The sequence below is a fragment of the Brachionichthys hirsutus genome, unplaced genomic scaffold, assembly GCF_040956055.1.
Source record: "Brachionichthys hirsutus isolate HB-005 unplaced genomic scaffold, CSIRO-AGI_Bhir_v1 contig_723, whole genome shotgun sequence".
NCBI lineage: Eukaryota > Metazoa > Chordata > Actinopteri > Lophiiformes > Brachionichthyidae > Brachionichthys > Brachionichthys hirsutus.
Window position 1 is genome coordinate 236,616 of NW_027180336.1, and position 22,233 is coordinate 258,848.

Consider the following 22,233-nt stretch of genomic DNA (forward strand, 5'->3'; position numbering starts at 1 on the left):
TTGGTCTTCAAAAAGCTGATGTTATTCATTTTTATCATGATATAATAAATAAAACACCAACAGACAAACAAACAGAAAGTCCAGCCGGACGTCAGTTTGATGCCGATACTTAAAATTCCATTCGAGTTCTGATTTGTTTTTAGCATTGAGTGGAAAAAAAAAAGGGGTTGAAATTTTGGAAGGATTCAGTCTCAAGGATGCCAAAAGTACAGATTCTGTTTCCTGAATGTGCCTCATCCAGGTCCCGCTGAAGGTCTGTTCACATAGACAATTGCCAACGCACACATTTGTTACAAACCAAATGTCAATAGTTGAACTTCAGCAACATTCACTGAGGGAAGGATAGAGAAGAAATAGGACCAGAATCCACATTGGCTGATCAGTAGACTGGTTGGGTTGCGCTTCCATATCCACTCAATGTTCTGTACACACGATGAGCTGTACACTCGTCGGAACTCGGATCTGTACGATGAACACTCGTATAATTTCTATTTTTGGACTGATACAAAGAGCAGCTGTCTAGAAAAGATGAATAAAAAAGATGGTTGTCACCCCCTGCCCACCCCCGGGTATCTACTGCATCTTGGAACTGCACTTTAATAGTTACTAAAATAATTTTCTCTGGTGTTTGTATTTGCCGCCCAGCAGCCAAACTCCCAAAGCTCTAGAGCCTTGACAACTGACGATAGGAAAAGGATTAAGCGATAAAGTTTACACCAGTAGAAGCCAGCAGGTCCATTTTGCACTGGTCAGAGTTTGATGTTGGTTCAGAGGAGCCCAGTGTTAGCCTATCTTTATTTGCCCAGAGTAGATGGTAAGGAGGAGCATGATGGAGAAGCCCGTCAACAGGCCGGCGTTCTGGATGGCAAAGGTGATGAGGAAGGAGCTCCCGCCGGCATTCTCTTCCTCGCGGCTTATCTCGTTCATCTCTGGAAACTGAGGAGCACGAAACAGAAAGATAAAAGTCCTTTCACCTGATGAAGAGAACAACTTCTGTGGTTTCTTCAAATACAAACCACCTTTTCCCCAGAGTGGAGATCTGCTGGTGAAGCCATTTTATGAACACATCATCCACCACCCATAAATCATCTTAGCCACACACTGACCATGTCTGCCAGAGAGATGTAGAGGAACATTCCTCCCGCCAGGGCAAAAATCCAGGTGGGAGAGAAGTTGTTGCCAGCCAGGATGCCGAAGCCCATGCCCAGGTAGCAGCAACAGGCCGACAGGAAGTTAAAGAACATGGCCTGCTGTATGCTCATCCCAGCATTCAGCAGGATCACAAAGTCTCCTGTTTATTTCAAGGGGAAGAAGAGAAAACGCATCTTGGATTTGTCCACAATCAGTCAAAACAGAAGAACAATTCTCATCATTGGAAACGACAAGATTGCTTTTGGGCGAGATTTGGACCAAAATGCCGGTGAGAGCCATCCGCCGGCTCAAATCTCCTCCCAACTCACCCAGCTCATGGGGAAACTCCTCACACAGGATGGCCACCGAGGTGCTCATGCCCTGGAAGGTGGAGACGGTGAAGGAAGCGCCGATGGCCAAGCCGTCGATAAAGTTGTGCAGGCCATCACTCAGTGTGATCATCCAGGCCAGGGTGCCGATGTCAGAGTAAGTTGTCCCCTTCAGCCAGGAGCAGCCACGGCCAATGGCACCAGAGCCCGTCACACTCTCTGGGCTCTGGGAGTCCTGGCAATTACAGGCGGATACGTGTAGAGAGAGCAGAAGTAGGCAAACACCGCATGAAGATCATCGTCAAGTCAAATACCAGCAATGAGACAGATATTGACAATGTCACATTGTAATATAATTTATTGTAATGTATATTTTTATAGCTATAATACACTTTTTAATTTTAACAATGAAAATTTATTTCCTAGGAAAATACATTTTTTTGAATCCAGTCAAAAATGAATACAAAAAAAATAAAAAATAAAAATAAAGTCTTCCTGTCCCGTATCCTCTGCATCCGCCCTCACCTGAGGCGTCTGTGCAGGGCTGAGCATCAGCTCGCCTTCGCCTGCATCCACCTTGCCCAGAGCCAGGCTGGCATCTCCGTTCTGCTGCAGCTTCTCCCTCTCTCCCTCCTCCACTTCCCCGTGAGGTGGAGAGTAATGATCTGCATTGGGGAAGTGACTGTGGCCGTGGCCCTGAGAGGCATACAGACAGACAAACAGACATCATGATCGATAGAATACACAAAAAGAGAGAGGGACAAACGGGCTGAATCTGACTAATCTAACTGTAGCATTTCCCTCAGGATGTCCTGTGCTGCTTTTGTCCCATTTAGGCTTCCTGCAGCCTTGCTTCGTCTGGACAATTCCCTAATAACACAGCGTGTTATTTTAATTTGAGCAACATCCGCCAAATGAGAGCGCAACTGTCCCACAATCACCCTCCACATGTCCTGATCCTGTTTGAGCAGTGTAAAGCTATCTCAATATTTGCGATATGGGGCGAAACCAGATCTACCTTCGGGTACCAATAAAGTCACCTTACCTCATCACTTTCAATAAACACAACCTTAGAATTCAACTTACGACAACTTGACACAGCGCTGTACCTTTACCAACATGTCATAATGCCACTGTAGAAAACGTAAACGGTTACATGCACTACCAAGTCAGCCAAAGGTCAAACAGGACACTCGTCACCACGTTAGTCACCACTAAATCTTTCCCAGAAATGGAGCCCTTCATTTTCTTGTGTCCTTTCGTGAGTGAAATGCGAATTCCTTCATAAGGAAGTGGCCAGAAGTGCTCCGGGGGAGAATGGCACGTTGATCTTCGTTGACAGACCATGGGCACGAGAGCCAAAAACAAATATCGAAAGATAAATGTAAACATGACAGTTGACGTTGTCAAACGCCATTTCAAGGACTAATGCCACCCTGCGGGACGCGTTAGAAGCACATATATCAGTATGCTAACTAAAGCATAAGCCTGAGTGGCAAGTTTTGTGCATTACGTGAATTACAAAGTGCTGGAGGCGGCACCGTTAGCAGCATCAATGACTCGGACTCAAACTGTCAGCAGCAGTAAAAAAAACAGCACAGCCTACAGCGCGTTTCTGCTTCTTCATGCAAATCACAGTCGTCTTGGTGGGTTCTATCCATGTTGGGTGACAGGGAAGGTCATCTGGAGAAAGCCTTCCTGATACTTCAGAGCAATGATGGAGGGAATAATATAAAAGGGCTTCCTGGGATCAGAATCGAGATATAACTAAAGTGGACTTTAAACTGGATTAAATGAAGCTGTGCACATTCAGACATTCGAACCGAGAGACAGAACAAGATAAAGCGCGCTGTACAATTGTTGTCCTCTTTTCAGCGTCACCATAAATGCCTCTGATCTGACAGATCTATCATTGCGTCATTGTTAGGCTTTAAATTCCACTGCGTGTTGGTTTGATTTATCACAATGTTTTCTCCGCTGTGACAACCTGTGGGTCTGTTTTTTTTTTTACCGCTGGCAGCAGTGTGGAGGAATGTTTCCAAAAGTGTCTGGAGCTCTTGCACAATAACACATAAACGGCATTTATGAAGCTGGTGACACACTTACCCCTTGCTTCTGTTTGAGAAGCACTCGGAGGACCTTCTCAGTGAAGAAGAAGAGGTAAAAGCCTCCAAACACCACAACCGATTTGGACACGTAGGAATGCACCATGGGGTCAAAACCAAAAGCCTAGCACACGTGAGAGAACGTTACATTAACTCTTCATGAAGAGTGACACCAGATGTTACAGCATTACTGAAAGGAAAGGTGTTGTTCGTTCAGTGAGGGTTTGGACTCGTGCACTAGTGGCTGGTCAACTAGCTGCTGCGCGTTTCCTTTCTGGTAACGAGTGGATGGCCAGAAGGGCCAAACACACAACTTTCATTTCAGGTTACGGCTGGAAATGGAGTCGTCCTCCCAGAATTAGGATTTATTCTTATGAAACAAAAGACATTCTTTTTCATCGCAACATTCATCAATAGCAAAAATGTAAGCGTTTAGTTGAAGTAAAGCGCGGTTGGATTTGGAAGATAACAGCTCTTGTTATTGAGTTATTATCTGCTACAGAAAAGACACATGAATAGAATCTTTTACTTCAAATCTTACATACTGGCTCTTCAAGTCCATGAACAATTCTGATCACTTATTTTCAGGTTTTTAGTTCATGGTTATTTTATCTATGCTAATGTTTCCAGCCCTGTACTGTATATTTCCAATACGGTTTTTCTATTTGTGCACCTTGTGAAGATGTTCTAGCTGAGCTAGAATATTTTATCCATCTCAAAAATAGCCCAGTTAATATCATGCCGATGGTGGCTGGGTAATGCAGCAGCTTATTAGATCATATCACGCTCCGGCTTAAAAGCATGCACAATAAATCATCATACTTACTGCGATAAACAGAAAAGTTAGATTGCGTGCTCTTTTTTTTTTTTTTTTACATGACATATCACTTCACTTCTCTGCAGCTACGTGAGTCGGTATCAACACTACCTCTGGGATGAGCTGAAACAGGGCATTGGAGTACAGCGTGCCAATGGCCAGGGCTATGAAGTAGAGCAGCAGTCGCTTGTAAAAGGTTTTCTTCATGAAGGGCACCACGCACGCCCCCACCAGCGAACACAGAGAGATCAGGGTCACACACAGGATCCCATAACCCCACACTGATGATTGGAGAGGTGCAAAGTGAGGGAGGGGGGGCAAAGTGAGAAAGCGAGACAGGGGAAATTAGTTGAGAAGGGTTTTCATCCAATTAATCACCAGAGTAAGGAACAAAAAAAAACAAAAAACAATGAGAACTCCTGAAAGGAAAGGAAGAAACAGAATCAACCTGACAAGAGAGATTTCAATGATGCCACAAGTCTTTCAAAAGATAACAGGAACATTTGTTCATTGAAGCAGGTAAATAGAAGTAGAACAACCTTTAAATTCCTTTTGCAGATGATGTGTTATCTTTGCATTTCTCTTTCTCTCTCTCACACACACACACACACACACACACACACACACACACTTTGTCTTCATACACTTAGGCGCGTCTGTACCCCTGTGAATGCCTCAAAGCTCACAATGATTGTTGCTGCAGGACAGGGGGCGGGGGGGGGGGTATTAAATAGAGACAGAACTGCTCCGTTGCTCCAGGATCGTCCCACGCAAAGGAAAGGAAGGATTCCCAAACAGTGAGACTCTTGTACATCCTGAGGTGGTAGAAAAGAGACCTCATGGCTGTTCTCGATCTCCGCGCTGGAGAAGGCACAGACACAGTTGAGCATTGATCGGATGATCGGTGATGCAGTCAGGGCAAAGCACAAACAAAGCACAATCCACAGTGGTCATTAGAGGCTCAGGTAACAAAGGCAGGAAGGGGAAGAGGTAGAAATGACCCAAGGGCAGACAGGGATGCGCATGCAAAAGAAAAAGACATCCGGTACTGCAGTGAAACACAGAGTCTTTGGCATTTGTGTTAGTTCAAAGAAAATGAAATGCTCATGGACTGTGAAAGAGATGCATAGATGGTGGCTGGATAGCAAACCTCTGGCAGGAGCTGCATGATGGCAGTCGTGTACAGCGTGCCAACGGCAAGAGCGACGAAAAAGGTGAAGACGAACGTCACGTAGCGCGTCTTCATTACAGGGACAACTATTGCTCCAGTGAGGGCGAAGACATTGATCACTGTAACGCTCAGGAAGGAAAAGCCCCAAACTGGAGGTTTGAGTAATGAGAAAATTGGAAGGAAGAAGAAAGCGTAACATTAACACAAAAACATGCGCGGATTGTGAGGCAAACGGAACAAACACGAAGCTACTGGTCCTCACATCACGTCACCTCTAGCAGGTTTCGTCAAATGTCAGCAAATGATTCAACATGCAGTTACAGTTCAATCAAAAACACAACCGAGAGGATTCTGGAAGCAAGCAGGTGAGATTTTATATCAAGCAGCAGATTAATACATACGTGTTAAAAACATGATAAGAAACACACAATCTACACAAACATACATGACCTTCGGTACATAAACTCTATGCACGCTTATGGAGAATTCTTTTTTTATTGGTTGCGCTTCGACAGTTTTCAATGAACACAACACCTTATTTTTAAGGTTAGACATCAAAACGCCTGAGCCGATACCTGTAGAAAGGAAATAAGCATCATGCACGAGTTCCAAGTTGTTGTTTTTTGCTGTAGCATCTGGAAAAGACAGCTTAAATGTTCAGATTTTCTGGGGCTCTCAAAGTAAGTATCAAACATGGAAATTTGCCTGAAGTCATTTTTGCAACCGGTAACTCTGTTCCTCATGAGAAGTCAAACTAAAGCCGTTTGAAACCTACCAGCCTGAAGGAAAAGGTCGATTTTGTGCAATAATTCTTCCAACAAGCTTCCAAAGCCGTCAGACCTCTGTTGGGTTTGACCTCAACATAACAAGTTAAGAAAATATACCTGAACAAATAATTTGGTCTCTGAGAGAAAGGTGCCGTGTCTAAAAGTGTGACATTTAGATAATGTTCTCATTATCTAGTCAGGATATATCGTGGTACAGACGTGCCATCCGAGGCGCCCCGCTATCAGATAATCGCCATGACTTCGGGAAAGAAGCACAGCTCTTGAGCCAAAATAAACTCCCGGGGAGGAGCAATGAGGGGAAACTAAGGTTTCACTGGAGACAGAGAGGGCGCCAGAGCTCCAGCAAACTAAACTATTTCTCCTCGCCCCTTTACTTATTCAATTGGGTTAAAAGTAAGAAAATACATGTTTGAGCTGACTCAGCACAGAGTCACAGCGCAAAGAGATTAGTTTTAAAAATAAAGACAATGATGGGTACTTCATAATACAAGTTGTTATTTCAGCGAAAACCTCTCCTGAATTACTGTTAACAGAATTTCTGTTTCAGTTCTGATGCAGATCTCAGGGCAGAAAATCACTTTACTACGTTATATATATATATAATATATTTTCATATTTAGCTTCCAGTCAGCAAGAACTCGGCCTGCTCTGTACTCCACATGCTGAGAAGTTTAGAATGCAGGGAAATGCCAAAAGGTTTGTCAAGGACATGCAGCCGGGCGTGAACCGTCTGCCGAGTCAGCACAGCGGGTCCACGGCACAGGAAAGAAGGGCCGTTTGCAGATTCAATGATTTCCTTTCTCGTCTCTGCGTACTTGTGGTGTCTACGGAATGTGGAGGCTTTTTAGCCAAACAGAAATGTAGTGCAGGCCTTGGCTCACTGAGCATGCTTTATTCGCTTTCGTCTCATTTCAGGAGACATTTCAAGCTCAGATTTAATTGGTGGAAGTTACATGACCAGCCATGTCTGTGTAGCATACATTCAACCTTTCTGTATTAGAGACATATATATCTGTGTGTACTGTTTATCATGTAAATGAAATTAGTCCTTCACAGGAATGACGACGCGATCACTCTGGAGGGAGCCAAATCATTAAAAACAGGTAAAGCAGCTGCAAAAAGACCGACAGAAACGGCCAGCAGCCCTCAATATTCGCTCGCTTTCCAGTGCGGTCGTAAATCAAAGACTACCTGTACTAGAAACTACTATTAAACATCTTTATTGTAAAGTACTTGTGGAAAGTAACAATTTAGGAAATGCAAAACAACATAGTACTAATGACAAATCAATCCATCAGTAACAAATCTGCACACACCTTCAGTGTCTGAGGGCCTCTGGGGCGGGGCGGCATCTTCAATCAGCTCCTTGTTATTTTGCTCCCTGCAGGTGCCAGCATCCAACTGCTGCAGCATGGTGGGACAAACTTTCTGCAGGCCCTGTCCATCCAGCACAGACTGCTCGCTGATGCTGTAAATAGCCAGCGTGTCTGCAGGCAAGCACTGGAAATGAGCACAACCCTCAGTCAGTCAGGCAAGAGAGGCTGCCACTTTACTCGAACAACGGAATCAGCCGCATCATCAGGCTCACGTCTGAGTGCGTTTCACGCCAAAAAGGGTCAACTAAGGCAAAGACAAGCAGGTAAAAAGGGAGAATGGAGGGATTTGAGCAAATCTTTGCAAATCTGTAAACGGAAGAATTGGGAATAGAGTATTTCTGAAACAATCGACCGGCGTGGTGCTCAAAGTGTTCTCACCGTGGAGCTGTTGGACTTGGGCAGTGCGGCGGTCGCAGGCGTCTCTGCCACATTGCTGCTGTCGCCATGGCCGTCGCCCTGACCGAGGCTGAGGAGCACCAGCAGCTCTCGAAGCTGCGGCACCGTGATGGTGCCGTTATCTCCATGACGGGACAGCAGCTTTTGAAGAACCTGGGCCGGGGACTGCGTCTCAGTCTTCTCCTGGCCAGTCACTCGGCTTACCGGGAAGATGAGCCCAGCGACAGCCAGAAAGAACATTAGCTGGGACCGGAGGAGGGCGGCTGTCATCGGGGCACGGCCATGTTGGGACCAGGCAAGCATGGCTTCTTCACTGGCTGGAGGACGATGACCTGCGGGGCAGCGGGAGACAAGAACAAAACAATGTGTTGTTTTCTTTTCATGAGAAAAATGAATTCAATCAGAACTGAAATCACAGATAATGAGAAAACAGATGAAAGCGATTGAAAAATAAACAGCGTAAAAACCACATGACTGTCTCCAAAACTGGCTCTTCAAATATGACAGATAACTTTTATTGACTAATAATTTCATTCTTTCCCAGTATATATATAAAGAAAAATCGAATCATTAGATATTGACTGAGAATGACAAAGGAAGTCGGGTTTCAAGGGCTCTGCTGAGTCAGCAGTATGACTGAACACGAACAGACAGAGCGTTGCTGCAGCTGTGGATCTGATCCACACGAGCACGCCGCAAGGAACAGACCTGGGATCAGAATCGAGACATAACTAAAGTGGACTTTAAACTGGATTAAATGAAGCTGTGCACATTCAGACATTCGAACCGAGAGACAGAACAAGATAAAGCGCGCTGTACAATTGTTGTCCTCTTTTCAGCGTCACCATAAATGCCTCTCTGTGGTACAGTCGATCTGACAGATCTATCAGTGCGTCATTGTTAGGCTTTAAATTCCACTGCGTGTTGGTTTGTTTTATCACAATGTTTTCTCCGCTGTGACAACCTGTGGGTTTGTTTTTTTTACCGCTGCCAGCAGTGTGTGTCTGGAGCTCTTGCACAATAACACATAAACGCCATTTATTTACAGAAAGACTCCACGTTTAATTTCAATAAAAAAAAGTCCAGCATTTCAAAATCATCTTTAAAACCCATTTCTCAAAATACACCTAGAAAGAGTGCAGGAACACAACATTTATGCCCAAGAAGAAAAATGATGCCACAAAAAAAAAAAAAAAAAGCCGCTCGTGCTACAATAACTATAATTGTTACACAAATTGTATCATTTAGGAATAATTTTCCCAACTGAAGCGAGCTCAGACAAACATTATTAAATTATAGGATAGGCTACAATAAGCATTGCTTCTGCCTATTCCTTTTTTGGTTGTAATGTATATTTACTTTTGTTTAAGTTGTATTCTTTTGTCTTTATCTGACAACCAAAATAAAACTCATCATATCAACACTGGTTAACCGCTACTGCTATTACTATTCATTTGAACTACGAGTGAGTGAGTCGACTCTAAGTGGATCCTTCCTTTCCCGGCCTACACAAACCGCTGCTTCATTCCAGCACCCCCGCAGAGCTCGGCTGAATAAGCCGACCCATTCATTTGTTACGAAACACTCACCTGCTTCCTACAAAGCCTCTAATGACAGCTGGTGAGTAAAAGCCCCCGGGTGGGTCTGTCAGCTCCGCACGGCTCTGAGCAAGCTAAAGTGATGCAGGTTAGGAGGGAGGAGCTGGTAGAGAGAAGAGGAGAAGAAGTACCTGAAGAGAGCAGCAGGTTCCGCAAGAGTGCTGCAAAGGTTAAGACTCAACGGTGAAGAAGAAAGCAACAAGCGGCGAAGACAGAACGGAGTAGAATTCATCTGGAATGCAAGCCTGTATTTTCTGGATTTACCTCTCCCACCCATTCAAACATATTCATTGTTTATTTCATGGAAAGAAAAAGGCGGTTGAGTTAGCCAACAGAGGAAATTTAATGTTTAAATCATAAAGAAGGGTTTAAAAAAAGGGGAAAGGCGCCCATGCAGAGCAGACACGCGAAACGAGGTGAATGTAGAACGGAACATCTGCTTGAAACTCAAAGCACCATCAAACGAGCTGTGATTAAAAACAGCTTTCGAAAGGTCCGTCTTCCTTCTTTCAATTTGGGTTCAGTCACCAACTTTGTCCCCCTCCGTCTCTGTGCTGAGGAGACAAAAAGAAGGCCGTCCCCCTTTGATAAGCGCACCTCTCCCAGATGAAGTGTACCATCTCTCCAAAATCCTCCTCCGTCACTTGAAATCCAGTTGCAGTACATAATTCTACAACATACTGGGAACGCTGGGAAGGGTCAGCAATTAAATAGAGATTAAATAGAGGTGAAACGGGAAAGGGAGCATAGCTGGTGTCGAGACGCCGTCACATCGACCTGACTGAAGCGTTTTCTAGTTTCACAGCTTTTGCAACACGCGCAGGTTCAGAAGCGGCCGTGCCGCTCCTTAAAAACAGGACAGAGGTAAAGTGATCCCTCGAGCCTTTTCCACATTAATTTTTCATTACGACAGAGGGCTGGAAGTAAACGCTCATTTTACTTGAAGATCATTACAAAATACAACACTTCAAAAAGGAACAAGTAGTATTGTATATATATATATATACACACACACACATTTCTGATGCACTGAGTGATAATCACTTTATAAAGTGAATTAATTTGAGTCGGAATTAAATATCCTTTCATCAGTTTGATATCTAGGACAGGTCTGAACATTTAAATAATTGTGGTACCCATCTAAGAACGGTTACAAAGACGGAGACACAGTGGCCACAGCGATCCTGGTGATTGCACCAATCTTCAGTCTGACCAGAGAACCACAATCGTTTAACACGTTACCACAACACCCAGGTTTTATCTTGCTGCAAGTCATTGTGTTTGAAATCAGAATTGATACCCATGTCTCGACATTTAACCAGAACAATCACAGGATTAGCAGCAAAAATCCATTCTGGACACTCCGAATCACAGAATGCATTCGGTGTGAGATTTATACTTCTTATGGAGCAGTACTGTACTTGTACTGCGCTAACATTCTATCTAATAAATATATTCATCATCATGGATTCGTTTTCTGGAGTCTTTAAAACACCACAGCGATCACAGGCTCATGTCGTGACATTTAACCACAGAATGAGCACAGAACGCTAATGCAGACTAGTTTTTTGTGTTACATACGTCACACAATGGCGGTTCACTGCTAATGCATGCGACCAAACTCGTTCGCCTCAACCTAAACCTGAAAAACAAGAGCCCAACCCAACCGGGGAAAACGACCATGGCTGAGGTTGTTGTTGTTGCGCTTCATTCATTTAACTCGGCTGCCAAACGTCATGTCATCGTGGTGTCATCCTCATACTTGACGTGCCGGTATGTACACAGATACGCGTATGGCAGGTCTCCACCTTCAATGACATGAAGAGATTATTGCTTATGCAGAGGTAAACCGATGCTTGTTATTGTTACAGCGCTTTATATTTACAATGTTCTGAGCAAAGCAGAAACCCTGGCCTTCATTTTTTTGAAGGCCAGGGTTAAGGGTATCTTATAAGTTTGATTTAACTTTTCAAACAATACCCTCAAAAGCCCTGCATCAGCGATGCTTCCCCTGGTACACAGACGTGATTGCTACTATGAGCTGCTGCCCATGAGCCTCCTAAATAAGTGCTTCTTTGTCTCTGGAAACAGTCTCTAAAGAGCACCAAACATCTGAGCTCTAAAACAATGAACCGTCACTTCATCCGTTTCCTGTGCTGGTGTGCATTTAGAGTCCAAAGCCGATTTATGGCTACGGTGCTAAAGAGGTGTGGGGAGACAGCAGAGAGCAGACAGTGAAGCCCTCACATAGCCAGAATGTCAATTATGACATGAATCAGAACGTCACCAGGAGTGGACGAAGGAGAAAAGAGTGGAAGAGCATGGGAGAGCATTTAATCACACGCTGCTGAACTCTAATCCCAAAGGCATGCAGCTGATCTTTTTAAGTCCCTCTCAGTTCTCTGCTCTTCCTCACACTTCACTTTGCTCTCTGACGACGAGTTTGCTGATTAGAAGCCAGAATCACTCTGACACGAACACCCCAGGACACACATAAAGAACACACAAGCATATATTATTTAGTATATACAGTATACTGTAGGAGGGAACGGCAGATCAGTCTGTCACTTGGGCCATTGGCTTTTCCTTAATCACTTTTTCAGCAAGGCGTCATCAAGAAAGACACAAACAAGCACACGTAAAGAATACACACGCAAACACACGGCTCCAGCAGCTGCATGTAAACACACATTCACCAGCCTGGTTACACAGGAGAAGCTAGCGATTCAAAGTCCACCCAACAACCAGGTCGTCAACTTCTCACTGATAGAGTGATGCAGAGAAGCATAATGAAAATAGACGTGAAATATCGTGCAAGGATTTATTCAACTGAGCACAGAACTAATATAATGTGGCAAATGATCAGGAGCTGAGAAATGCCTTCATGTTTGACAGTCGGCTGGAAAAGTGTGTGTTTTTTTTTATTAACGCAGGATTATTGAAGTCACAATGCATGAAGGCGCCGGAAAAAAAAAATATACATATAAATGCATGGAAGGTTACATTCTGCTCGACTTTTCTTTCCCTTATGGTATTTATAAACTGTTAAGATAAAGGTCTGAGCATACCGTGGTAAAAAGATTACCCCAAAAGATGCTCTTGCCTATTTCCAAGAGAGCCCCGTCCTACGCTACTCTCCATCAGGAAAAAGAGCGATCAGTCCTCCACTTGTCAATATGTGAAAATCTAAAAGATCTTAATTTACCGTCCTTCTTTTGAAATAAAGTATATATTTTTTTCTTACCAAATAAAACAAGCCCCCCCCCCCCCCCCCTCAAACATGACAACATATATAGTCAAACAGCCTCATTATGTTTAATGAACCTGGAACTACAGATCATTTCGTGTCATGACCCCCCCCCCCCCCCCCCTACAGAATATGCTGACAAATCACACAAGATAATGAGCAACTAAACGGTTTCAAGCTCTAAAATCAATATAACCATGAACCTGGAAGGTGCTGGTGATCTACAGCACCATGCATTTTAAAGACTTAACGCATGTTCTCAAACGGACCTGCAAGACTGCTGACCCAGAATCGGATAACAGCCCCGGATATTCCCCGACAGACACCCCTCAGATCCACCGCCGTCCGTTTCAGAAGAAGCGCCTACAACGTTGAAAACAAAACAAAGTGTAAGGTACCTTTTCTGAATGCAGACACAAACACAGCAAATCGGTCTCAAGTCGGCCGCTTGTTCTTCAGCAACCTGCAGAGAGAGCTCCTCACACCTGCACTCCCATCATACTCGACTCGGGTCGCATTATATACTGTCGAAGGGAAGGGGAGGTTAACCCGTGCCTTGGATCATTAACCGTTTCCTCGGGCCTTTAATTACCGTTTCAGGGAGAAGCCTCAGGCTTTTGTCATCAAGCAAAGTGGTCACTAGGCTCCTTGAGCCAACGATGACGGTGGACACACAGTCCGGCTCACCGCACGCACTGACGATGTGCTCCACTCATCGTAAAATTATACAGTATGGGCATGATGGCCTCCTTCAAAACAGCCCTGAGAATTCACCTTTCAGGGGGACAGAAACGGAGATAGTCATCACGACTCTCTCCGGATCAACCCCCCCCCGCCCCTATTTTGTCCACCTACGTTGTACATATTATGTGTCTCTTTAATTTATTGTTATTTTGCATCTGTGGAGTAATTTATTTTGAATTTATTGTATTGTTAAATGTCGATGATTTAAGGACTTTCAATGGAAACAAGACCGCAAGGGCTTTTTTGAAATGCTCCTCTTAGACAGGATGTTTGACTGTACTTGTACTGTAATACATGCTACTGTTTGACTGTACTTGTACTGTAATACATGCTACTGTTTGACTGTACTTGTACTGTAATACATGCTGCTGTTTGACTGTACTTGTACTCTAACATTCTATCTAATAAATTTATTCATCATCATGATCTGCTATGTCTGATCCCCCCCTGAACACACACATACACATGCGCGAGCGTGCACACACACACACACACACACACACACACACACACCTGTACCTTGAGGCCAGCTGAGGGGCCAATGATCAAGAGGTAGAAAGCAGCAGCAATGTTACGTTGCATCAATTGTGTAATTTAATATTGGTTTTATTTTTATTTGTATTGTTAATTGTGGATGATTTATGTACGAAGGACTTTCAACGGAAACAAGCCCGCAAGGGCTTTTTTGAAATGCTCCTCTTAGACAGGATGTTTGACTTTATTTGTACTGTAATACATGCTACTGTGTGACTGTACTTGTACTCTAACATTCTATCTAATAAATATATTCATCATTCATCATCAGCAGCAGTGCTTATTGCACACGTGCAATAAGCACAAGTTTGAAGCAATGGATAATAACATTTTAATAATGCAAGTTGAATTCTGTACCTGACCATCTCTCTTCATGGAAGTGCCAATAATTAGCAGATGATCATCTGACATAGGAAACATGATCAATTCTGGCGTCAAACCCCAGATGAACGCGTCATCGAACTAAAATCATCACCGTCTGAGGGAACAGCTGTATTTGCTTGATGGTACTATAGTACAGAGTAATGCGGGGGTTCACCCAGACGTCTGGCCGCAGCAGCATCAGCGTGGACGGCGCAAGAGGAGCACTGATCGGGTTGGAGCAACATTCCCACACCTGCTCCGGTAGCTCGCCCGGTAACCGGCGTTTACACAGTGACTCATTTGCTTTTTTGATTCTAATATAACAAAAAACGCCATCGAATGAGGAATAAATATACGTGTAAATCCCACTTTTTAAATTTAATCCAGATATTTGGGTTAGCTTCTGTAGCGAGCCGTCCCGCAGTGTGGGCTACCGTAGAACGTCACCTCGTCAATGTCAATTCTGAGCTTGTCTCATTCACATGGCAACATCAAACCTGGCAGCTAGCTTCTCGTTAGCCTTGACTGTTAGCTTACCCGGTGATGCTGTTGGGGCAAATGAGCAGACTTGACGTCAACTAGTCCCAACTGCAGCGCCTCTTTCGGTCCGGTAGATCGATTCCGTCACATTCAGGCACCGATCATGACACATGTGGGCAGCAGGATGTTTGGGGCAAAGTCACGTTCAATCATTCCGATCTAAAGAGTGAATGGAGCGCGTGGAGGTTGTGGTGACGTCGAGGGGTTGCCATTTTTCATTTGGTTGTGTCTCCCTCTTGCGATCAAAACGGGTACTGCAAGAATGGAGACCAACTATGATAAATGAATCACATGTTTATTATCATCTACTAACTATTATTGATCATTCTAATTATTATTTTTCCATTAATCAAGTTATTATATTGATTATAAATATTTAAAAAAAAATGTTTTGACAAAAACCTTAGTTTGTCCTTAGTTTGTAGAGTAACGCAACAAAACAAGTTGTAAAGTAAAAGATGTATAATAATCTTAGTACATGAGATAGATCAAAAGTAGTAAACGGCATTATAAAAAACACCCGAGTAAAGTCATGTTTAAGTAATATATGAATGTCATTCTTGACTTGAACAGAGTTTCGCATTCTGATAGTAAAGCACAACATGTTCTGAATTGTCTAAATTCTATGTATGTATGTATGTAAGTATTTCCTCACCTAAGTAATTTTACAAAACTACATTCCAGAGGCAAATACCCAGAACTGTTGCTGGGAATTATGAAGTATTGGTGGTAAGCATGAATTCCTTTTTATAGAATTTTACTTCAGTATATACTTTGACTTGAAAAACAGAATACTCATCTCCATCAGCAGCATCATGATTATCATGATCTTGTGTTTTAGATAACATGTTCTTTGACTGTTTGGAGTGTTTCTGTATTTAATAGAATTCTACAGATCACTGAGTGCTGAAAATCTCTTTATCTTGGTTTGAACATTGCGGTGTTTTCATTTTCACAGAGACTATATGTTTTATGGTCGTGGGGAAACAAAGAAGAGGTCGTACTCAGAAAGCTTTCAAAGAATAACGAATATTACAATTTGCGTTGCGTAATTGTGAAGAAAAAAAAACTTGGGCTCGTCCGGGATTTGAACCCGGGACCTCTCGCACCCAAAGCGAGAATCATACCCCTAGACCAACGAGCCACACTTTCGAGACGCGGTTTACGCTCCTACCAATCGCTGACTCTGGCTCGGTTATATTTACATTCTGCGCATGCGTGATAGTTCGTCAGGCGGAAGTTGTTTTGATTGCGGAAGTGTACAGATGCTGTCGGCGCTGCCCACTAAAGAATCTGGTTAATGTCAGTAATTTAAACGAATGTTTGATCTAGCTGTATGTTTGTTCCTGGGAGTTTCAGGTTACATCTCGATTAGGTAAGAATAAAGACGCATTTCCCCGTAGAATGCTAGCTGCTCAGCCCAACGACGTCCCGCTGTAGAGCCCTGGCTTTGCTAACTTAGCGTGGCTAACGCGACGTGTTTGAGAGGCATTGATTGATTTAGTGACGGTTAGCCACATAATTTAGAGACGTGGAAAATAAATTAGATCTTATTATTATTCATTATCGAATTTTGCCAGTTGACAAAATATTGAAGACTTTCAGTAAGAAGGTGAAAGTAACGTTGCGTTACTCTCCGGGTACTTTGGCTGAGAAGGGCCATAATTAAACCACCTCGATAACTGGACCTTCTCTGACTGACTGGGCGGTTCTGTTTTACGGATCATGTAAGCAGAAATAAACATTAAAAAGCTAAATGATTTAAGGTGCACACAATTATTATACAATTTGATTTGATATGTTTTAATAATTAAAAGTAAAACATTACAGTTCGTTTGCTATGTTGTTAAATATTGTATTCGTATTCCTGATATAGTTTGTTTAAGCAGATTTATGTGGAACATGGTCATAGCTCTTGGGATTTGTGCTAATGCATAATGTTTCAAATCTTGAACCTAAAAATTACAAATTTAAACTTGTGTTTTAGCTTTAGAACATGGATTTCATTTGCAAAGATTGTCTTTGGCTAGAATGACAACATAACTAACTAATCAGCATTTCGATGAAGCATTCATCTTTTGTGTTCATTTCATGAAGAAAGATTAGATTAGATAAACCCTCCATACAGTCATTGCTTTTTCTGAATATACTCATCCTCTGCTTTTCAAAATGAGTTGTCCTAAATATCGGATGCGAGGAAAAAGTCACTTCTTCTTTGTGTTATTTATAAATGATGATGTGCAATTTTAAATGTTAAAATAATTCATGCTTGCTCAATGACATGAAATGGAGCTCAAGTCTGATCATCAGGCTCGTCAGGATCTGTGGCTCATCGAGAGGCATTGAAAATGATGTCTGTCAAGATCCAAGTCATAACCACACACTACACAGTTTGTTTTATTTGCACACTCCACTAAATCATCTGCTCGTCCCCCCAGCGCTCCGGCTTGAGCCGCCATCATGGCAGACCACCGTGACGTCACTCTCTCACCAGAGGAGAGAGTTCGTGCTCTGACCAAGAAGGGAAGCACCGTGGAAGTTAGTGAAGATATGCCCCCCCGGCGCTACTTCCGCTCCGGCATGGAGATGATCCGCATGGCTAACGTGTACACGGAGGAGGGCAACATCGAGCACGCCTTCGTACTTTACAATAAATACATCACGTGAGTGTTAACAGCGAGCAGGCTGAGTGGCTTGTTCTTTGCTTTCTTTAATCGTATTTGTTTTTAATTATATTTCATTGGCTAGAATGTCAGAGAAACCAACCAGCATCTACACAGTTTGACATTTCTATGTTCGGTAGTGTAACTGGGACCCCGGTGTTGCTCCTGGCACTGGCATACACACATCTTTAATTGAGTAATGAAAAACCATTTCTTTTCACCAAGGCTATTTATAGAAAAACTTCCCAAGCACCGGGAATACAAGACGGCAAATATTCCTGAGAAGAAGGACACACTAAAAGTACGCATTCAATCTTCTTACTGCCCTCTAGAATATATCAGAGTGTAATTGTTCTTTAAATGCTTTGCGTGAACTTTACATTTTGTTTGACATTCTTTCGTTTCTAGAAACTGAAGGACGTTGCATTTCCTCAAGCAGAAATTCTGAAGAAAGCTCTGTTGAAGCGATATGACCAGGAGTACGCGCAGTATCTTGTCAAAAAGGTAAGCTGTCATCTCCTGGTGTTTTGGGCATTTTTAGCTGAAACCTGTGAATTAATTCCTATTCCGTATATTATATCGAATTATCTAATATAAATTGGTTTATCTTGTTGCATGAATCTAAATAGATTGGATCATTAATCAGCAACACAGCAGCTGCTACCATGGCTGTAATCAAATGAGACATTTGTTCATGAACAGAGCAGATGAGGCAAATCAATGACACTGAGCTAAATCCGTCACTTATAGTTTGATACATCTTCAATCATAACTTTGTAAGCTTGCTTTGTAGAAGATGTCATTGTGAAAGTCCTGGACCTTGTCAATTCTCTTGTCTAACCAAACAGCACATGTTGAATGTCGAGCGTGCGTGAATGTGATGCGTTTGCTGTGTGCTCAGAAAGCCGAGGAGGACGTCTTGGCACGGGAGCAGTCCAAGCAGCGCGCGCTGGACGTGGAGCGGGAGCGGGTGGCCGACATGCAGCGGCGTCAGCGGGAGCAGGAGCAGTTCAGTGCCTTTGAGGAGATGATCCGTCGCCAGGAGCTGGAGAAGGAGCGCCAGCGTGTACTGCTGGAGTTTAGCACGCCTACTGCACCTCTCCCGGACACGCCCCTCGTTCCAGGCATCCAGGGCCCCTCGCCGGGCCTACCCGCTGCACCGCAGAGCCTGGGGGACCTATCTGGGGACAACAACCATCAATACAATCGCCCTCCTGCGACCATCGGCACACCCGCCGCAACCCCGCCCAGCTTTGACCGCTCGCTAAAGCCTGGGTCTGTGCTGAGCCCAGGAAACAACAGTGAGTTACTGTAGTTACAGTTACAGTTACTGTTACTCGAGGGGCCGGCCTTTAGAGGAATATTCTTCTGAGCTGCTTGATTTCCTGTCTACACCGTGCCTCTTTCAGAACATCGCAAGAATCTAAGGTCTGCGTTCAGTTCTTGTTCATTTATTATTTGTTTGTTTATATTTTGTTTCGGCAGATACAATGGTGGACGCCCTTCGGCAGTTGGCTGTTCCCTCTGAGCTTTGCCAAAGCTTTCTGAGGCTGGCCGAGGCCAACACAAGCCGAGCTGTAGAAACTTGTGGCATCCTGTGTGGTAAACTGGTAAGAATCTGGACAGGCCGGCTATGATGAACGTTTGATTGTTAAAGAGAGAAAGTTCCTCTTGTACAAGCTCTTATAAACGTGATCAGAATGCAGGCGGCTATCGATTTACGACTTATGCGATTTGCGACGGTTTGACTTTATGACCGCGCTGGTCTGTTGTTGTATTTTATCTGTTTAAGACGTCTTTTTACGACATACCTGAAAGCAAGCGGGCGAATCAAGTGCAGCACAATTTCTGCGGTCTCAGACACGATGTCTACCAAGTGGAAATGGTCTCTTTCTACTCCTCATTTGCAGAATCACGACACAGCATAAATTACACTTGCGTTAATTTTTACTTACGAACAAGCCATTTTACAACAAAACCCTCGGAACCAATTGTGATGGCAAATCTGTTCATTTTATTTGCAGAATCTTTGGATTGCTTCTTGACATAGCTCTGCATGATTTAAAGGACTACAATAGCATCAGGTTTTATTGTGTTTGTCGCAGACCAGGAACGCGTTTACCGTGACCCACGTCATCGTACCAAAGCAGTGCGGTGGGCCAGATTATTGTGACACAGAAAATGAAGAAGAACTCTTCCTGATTCAAGACCAGTATGACCTCATCACTCTGGGTTGGATCCACGTAAGTAAACATGGGGCAGAAATGATAGAATCGTCCTTAAATAGTAGCCGAAAGTTTGTGTCGGAAATAAACTGATGTCTCTGTTTCTCAGACTCACCCCACACAGACAGCCTTTCTGTCCAGTGTCGACCTCCACACACACTGCTCCTACCAGATGATGTTGCCGGAGGCCATTGCCATCGTCTGCTCTCCTAAGTTCAAGGAGTAAGTAGATCCTCCCAGCGTTGGTGATAAACTTCAGATAGGAGGGGAGTTGATTTCAGCTTCTTGAGATGTCAAATTCGATGTTCATCCACCTTTCCCCTGTTGCTGCCATGTTTCTTTATCAACTGTAATTTACTTGGTGAATGTTTTTTAGACCAAAATGTGTCCACATACCCTGTAAATGTTTTCCTCAACATCGTGGATGAGCAGAAGTCACCCAGTACTTGACATCCAGAAGTGCAGAGTTAATAAAGTTCACTGTTTTTTCCAGGAAAGTTCTTCTGCAGTCTGTAATGATCGGGACGTCGTACCAATATATGCCAGTATCGTGGTTTATTCTCCCCCCCTTAATATTTCTGGGCATTGTTCATGACATGAAGTCGGTTTTCAGTCTGGTAATCCAAAAATACCAATAATCTTCTTTTGAGTTCTTCTGTCAGTCAGTTTGATTTCCTTACTGAATGATGCGCTGATGATAAAGCCCGGCACACGTCAGCAGCTAGTCCGTTTGGGTATCAGTGCACTTTGCGCTGATCCGTACTGAAGTGCTGCTTTGTGTGCTTGTGTTTGTTCCAGAATTGGTTACTTCAAGTTGACCGATCGAGGAACAGAGGAAATCTCCACGTGTAAACAGAAAGGCTTTCACCCTCACAGTAAAGACCCCGCTCTATTCACGGTGAGTGACCCTCTGCTCTGAAGCCGTTAGAGCAAAGACGTTTGTTTCCGTTGAATCACGTAAGAAGACAAATTTATGTCAACGGTTACCAGAGTTTATTTTCCCCGTACGATTGCCTGATCCTGCCTAAAACGTCTGAGAGTTGCAGCAGGGAAAATGTTAATTTTGATTGAATATGTCTGATAAATGAAATAGTTGAAAATAATGGCACAGCTGTGGTGTTCAATCCTGTTTGATAAAGTACAGTTCATTAAAGGAGAATTAAAATCTGGAGGTTTTATCAAAATACTTTATTAACCGAGATGTAACTTTTTTGCTAATCAATAAAATGTTCAGAGATCACTATTTTACTCATCGTGACATGAGCACTGTTTTGCAAAGGGAAAAATACACACAATGCAAGAGGAAATTGCATTTTGTATAGTTTGATGTGGATCTGTCTTCAGAAATACTGATAGCTCTCTCCATAGCAAATATTTACAAAATAAGAGAACACTTTTACTCAAGACATCAAGTGACAAAACAACATTCAAAGCAGCTTGACTGAAAACAGCACACCCAAACAGAGGGAGGTGATCTAGAAGTCGTCTTTGCAGCGGACCACGGTGTTTCGTTGACTGTAACTCTCCTCTTTCTTCCCTTCTCAGCATGCGGGACATGTAACCATCACCGATAGCACTGTGGCCATGGTGGATCTGCGGTGACTTATTTCGTCCTACATCACCGGAACTCTTATAGACAGTTTTATCAAACTGTAGACACTTTACTGAAAGAAACACTCATCGTATTTTATGGATGGGGCGGAGCAAAGCGGGCCACGAGTCAACCATTTGTACGGATTGCATTAGCTCTCAAAGGGAGCAACATTATGAAGGTCTTGTTGCTTTTTTCTCTTTGTTTGTTTTGCTCTTCAAGAAACATTCTCTACACTGTTTCTGCACTTTCCATGCAAACTACTACAATCTGCTTGATGGACTGCCTAACCTCTTTCTCTCCAACCCTTCTCTTTTTGTCATTATGTTCTCCTTCTCCCCGCTATTTCACTTTTGTTTTTTGCCATTGGGAGAAATGTTATGTCTTTCAGTGACGGACAACTGTCCAGAAACCCAATGTCTGGTTCTGCCTGACGGATAAAGTGCCATGGATGAGAACATTCACTTGTAGATTTGTTCATTGAGAATCAGAGAATTGTGCGGTCTTCTTTTTTTGTTCCTTGTTCTTCTCACTTAGCTTCTGTGTTCAGCTGTTGGAGTTTTATTTGTGATGAGATACAGGAAAGCCAGTTGAAACTCAGGTATGAAGGCAGTG

The 22,233-nt window shown here is 43.3% G+C and overlaps 2 protein-coding genes and 1 non-coding gene across 3 annotated transcripts; 1 reads left to right on the top strand and 2 right to left on the bottom strand.

Annotated features, from left to right (window-relative positions):
- Positions 1-783: 783 nt before the first annotated feature.
- LOC137913603 (metal cation symporter ZIP14-like) lies at positions 784-8,440 on the bottom strand. Its single transcript, XM_068757246.1, has 8 exons — positions 8,096-8,440; positions 7,658-7,841; positions 4,494-4,663; positions 3,567-3,689; positions 1,986-2,156; positions 1,461-1,695; positions 1,107-1,291; positions 784-936 (listed from the first exon to the last, which is right to left on the bottom strand). The coding sequence occupies exons 1-8, from the start codon at positions 8,414-8,416 to the stop codon at positions 784-786; spliced, it is 1,542 nt and encodes a 513-aa protein (XP_068613347.1). The 5' UTR covers positions 8,417-8,440.
- A 7,771-nt stretch (positions 8,441-16,211) lies between these two features.
- Positions 16,212-16,283, bottom strand: trnap-ugg (transfer RNA proline (anticodon UGG)). Its single transcript has one exon. It is a non-coding gene; the product is annotated as a tRNA-Pro (tRNA).
- A 91-nt stretch (positions 16,284-16,374) lies between these two features.
- Positions 16,375-21,629, top strand: LOC137913605 (STAM-binding protein-like A). The gene is made up of 10 exons (XM_068757248.1): positions 16,375-16,514; positions 17,578-17,802; positions 18,028-18,103; positions 18,211-18,306; positions 18,704-19,088; positions 19,288-19,412; positions 19,908-20,045; positions 20,137-20,249; positions 20,826-20,925; positions 21,573-21,629. The coding sequence occupies exons 2-10, from the start codon at positions 17,600-17,602 to the stop codon at positions 21,627-21,629; spliced, it is 1,293 nt and encodes a 430-aa protein (XP_068613349.1). The 5' UTR covers positions 16,375-16,514; positions 17,578-17,599.
- The last annotated feature ends 604 nt before the right edge of the window (positions 21,630-22,233 follow it).

Bases quoted from the DNA above. Each gene is read 5' to 3' on its own strand.
- LOC137913603 (XM_068757246.1), bottom strand. From the start codon at position 8,416: ATGCTTGCCTGGTCCCAACATGGCCGTGCCCCGATGACAGCCGCCCTC. The intron at 4,664-7,657 runs GTGTGTGCAGAT...TCCAATCATCAG, and splicing joins GAGGCCCTCAGACACTGAAG to TGTGGGGTTATGGGATCCTG. The intron at 937-1,106 runs GTCAGTGTGTGG...CGTGCTCCTCAG, and splicing joins ACATCTCTCTGGCAGACATG to TTTCCAGAGATGAACGAGAT.
- LOC137913605 (XM_068757248.1), top strand. From the start codon at position 17,600: ATGGCAGACCACCGTGACGTCACTCTCTCACCAGAGGAGAGAGTTCGT. The intron at 18,104-18,210 runs GTACGCATTCAA...TTTCGTTTCTAG, and splicing joins AGAAGAAGGACACACTAAAA to AAACTGAAGGACGTTGCATT. The intron at 19,413-19,907 runs GTAAGAATCTGG...TGTTTGTCGCAG, and splicing joins GCATCCTGTGTGGTAAACTG to ACCAGGAACGCGTTTACCGT.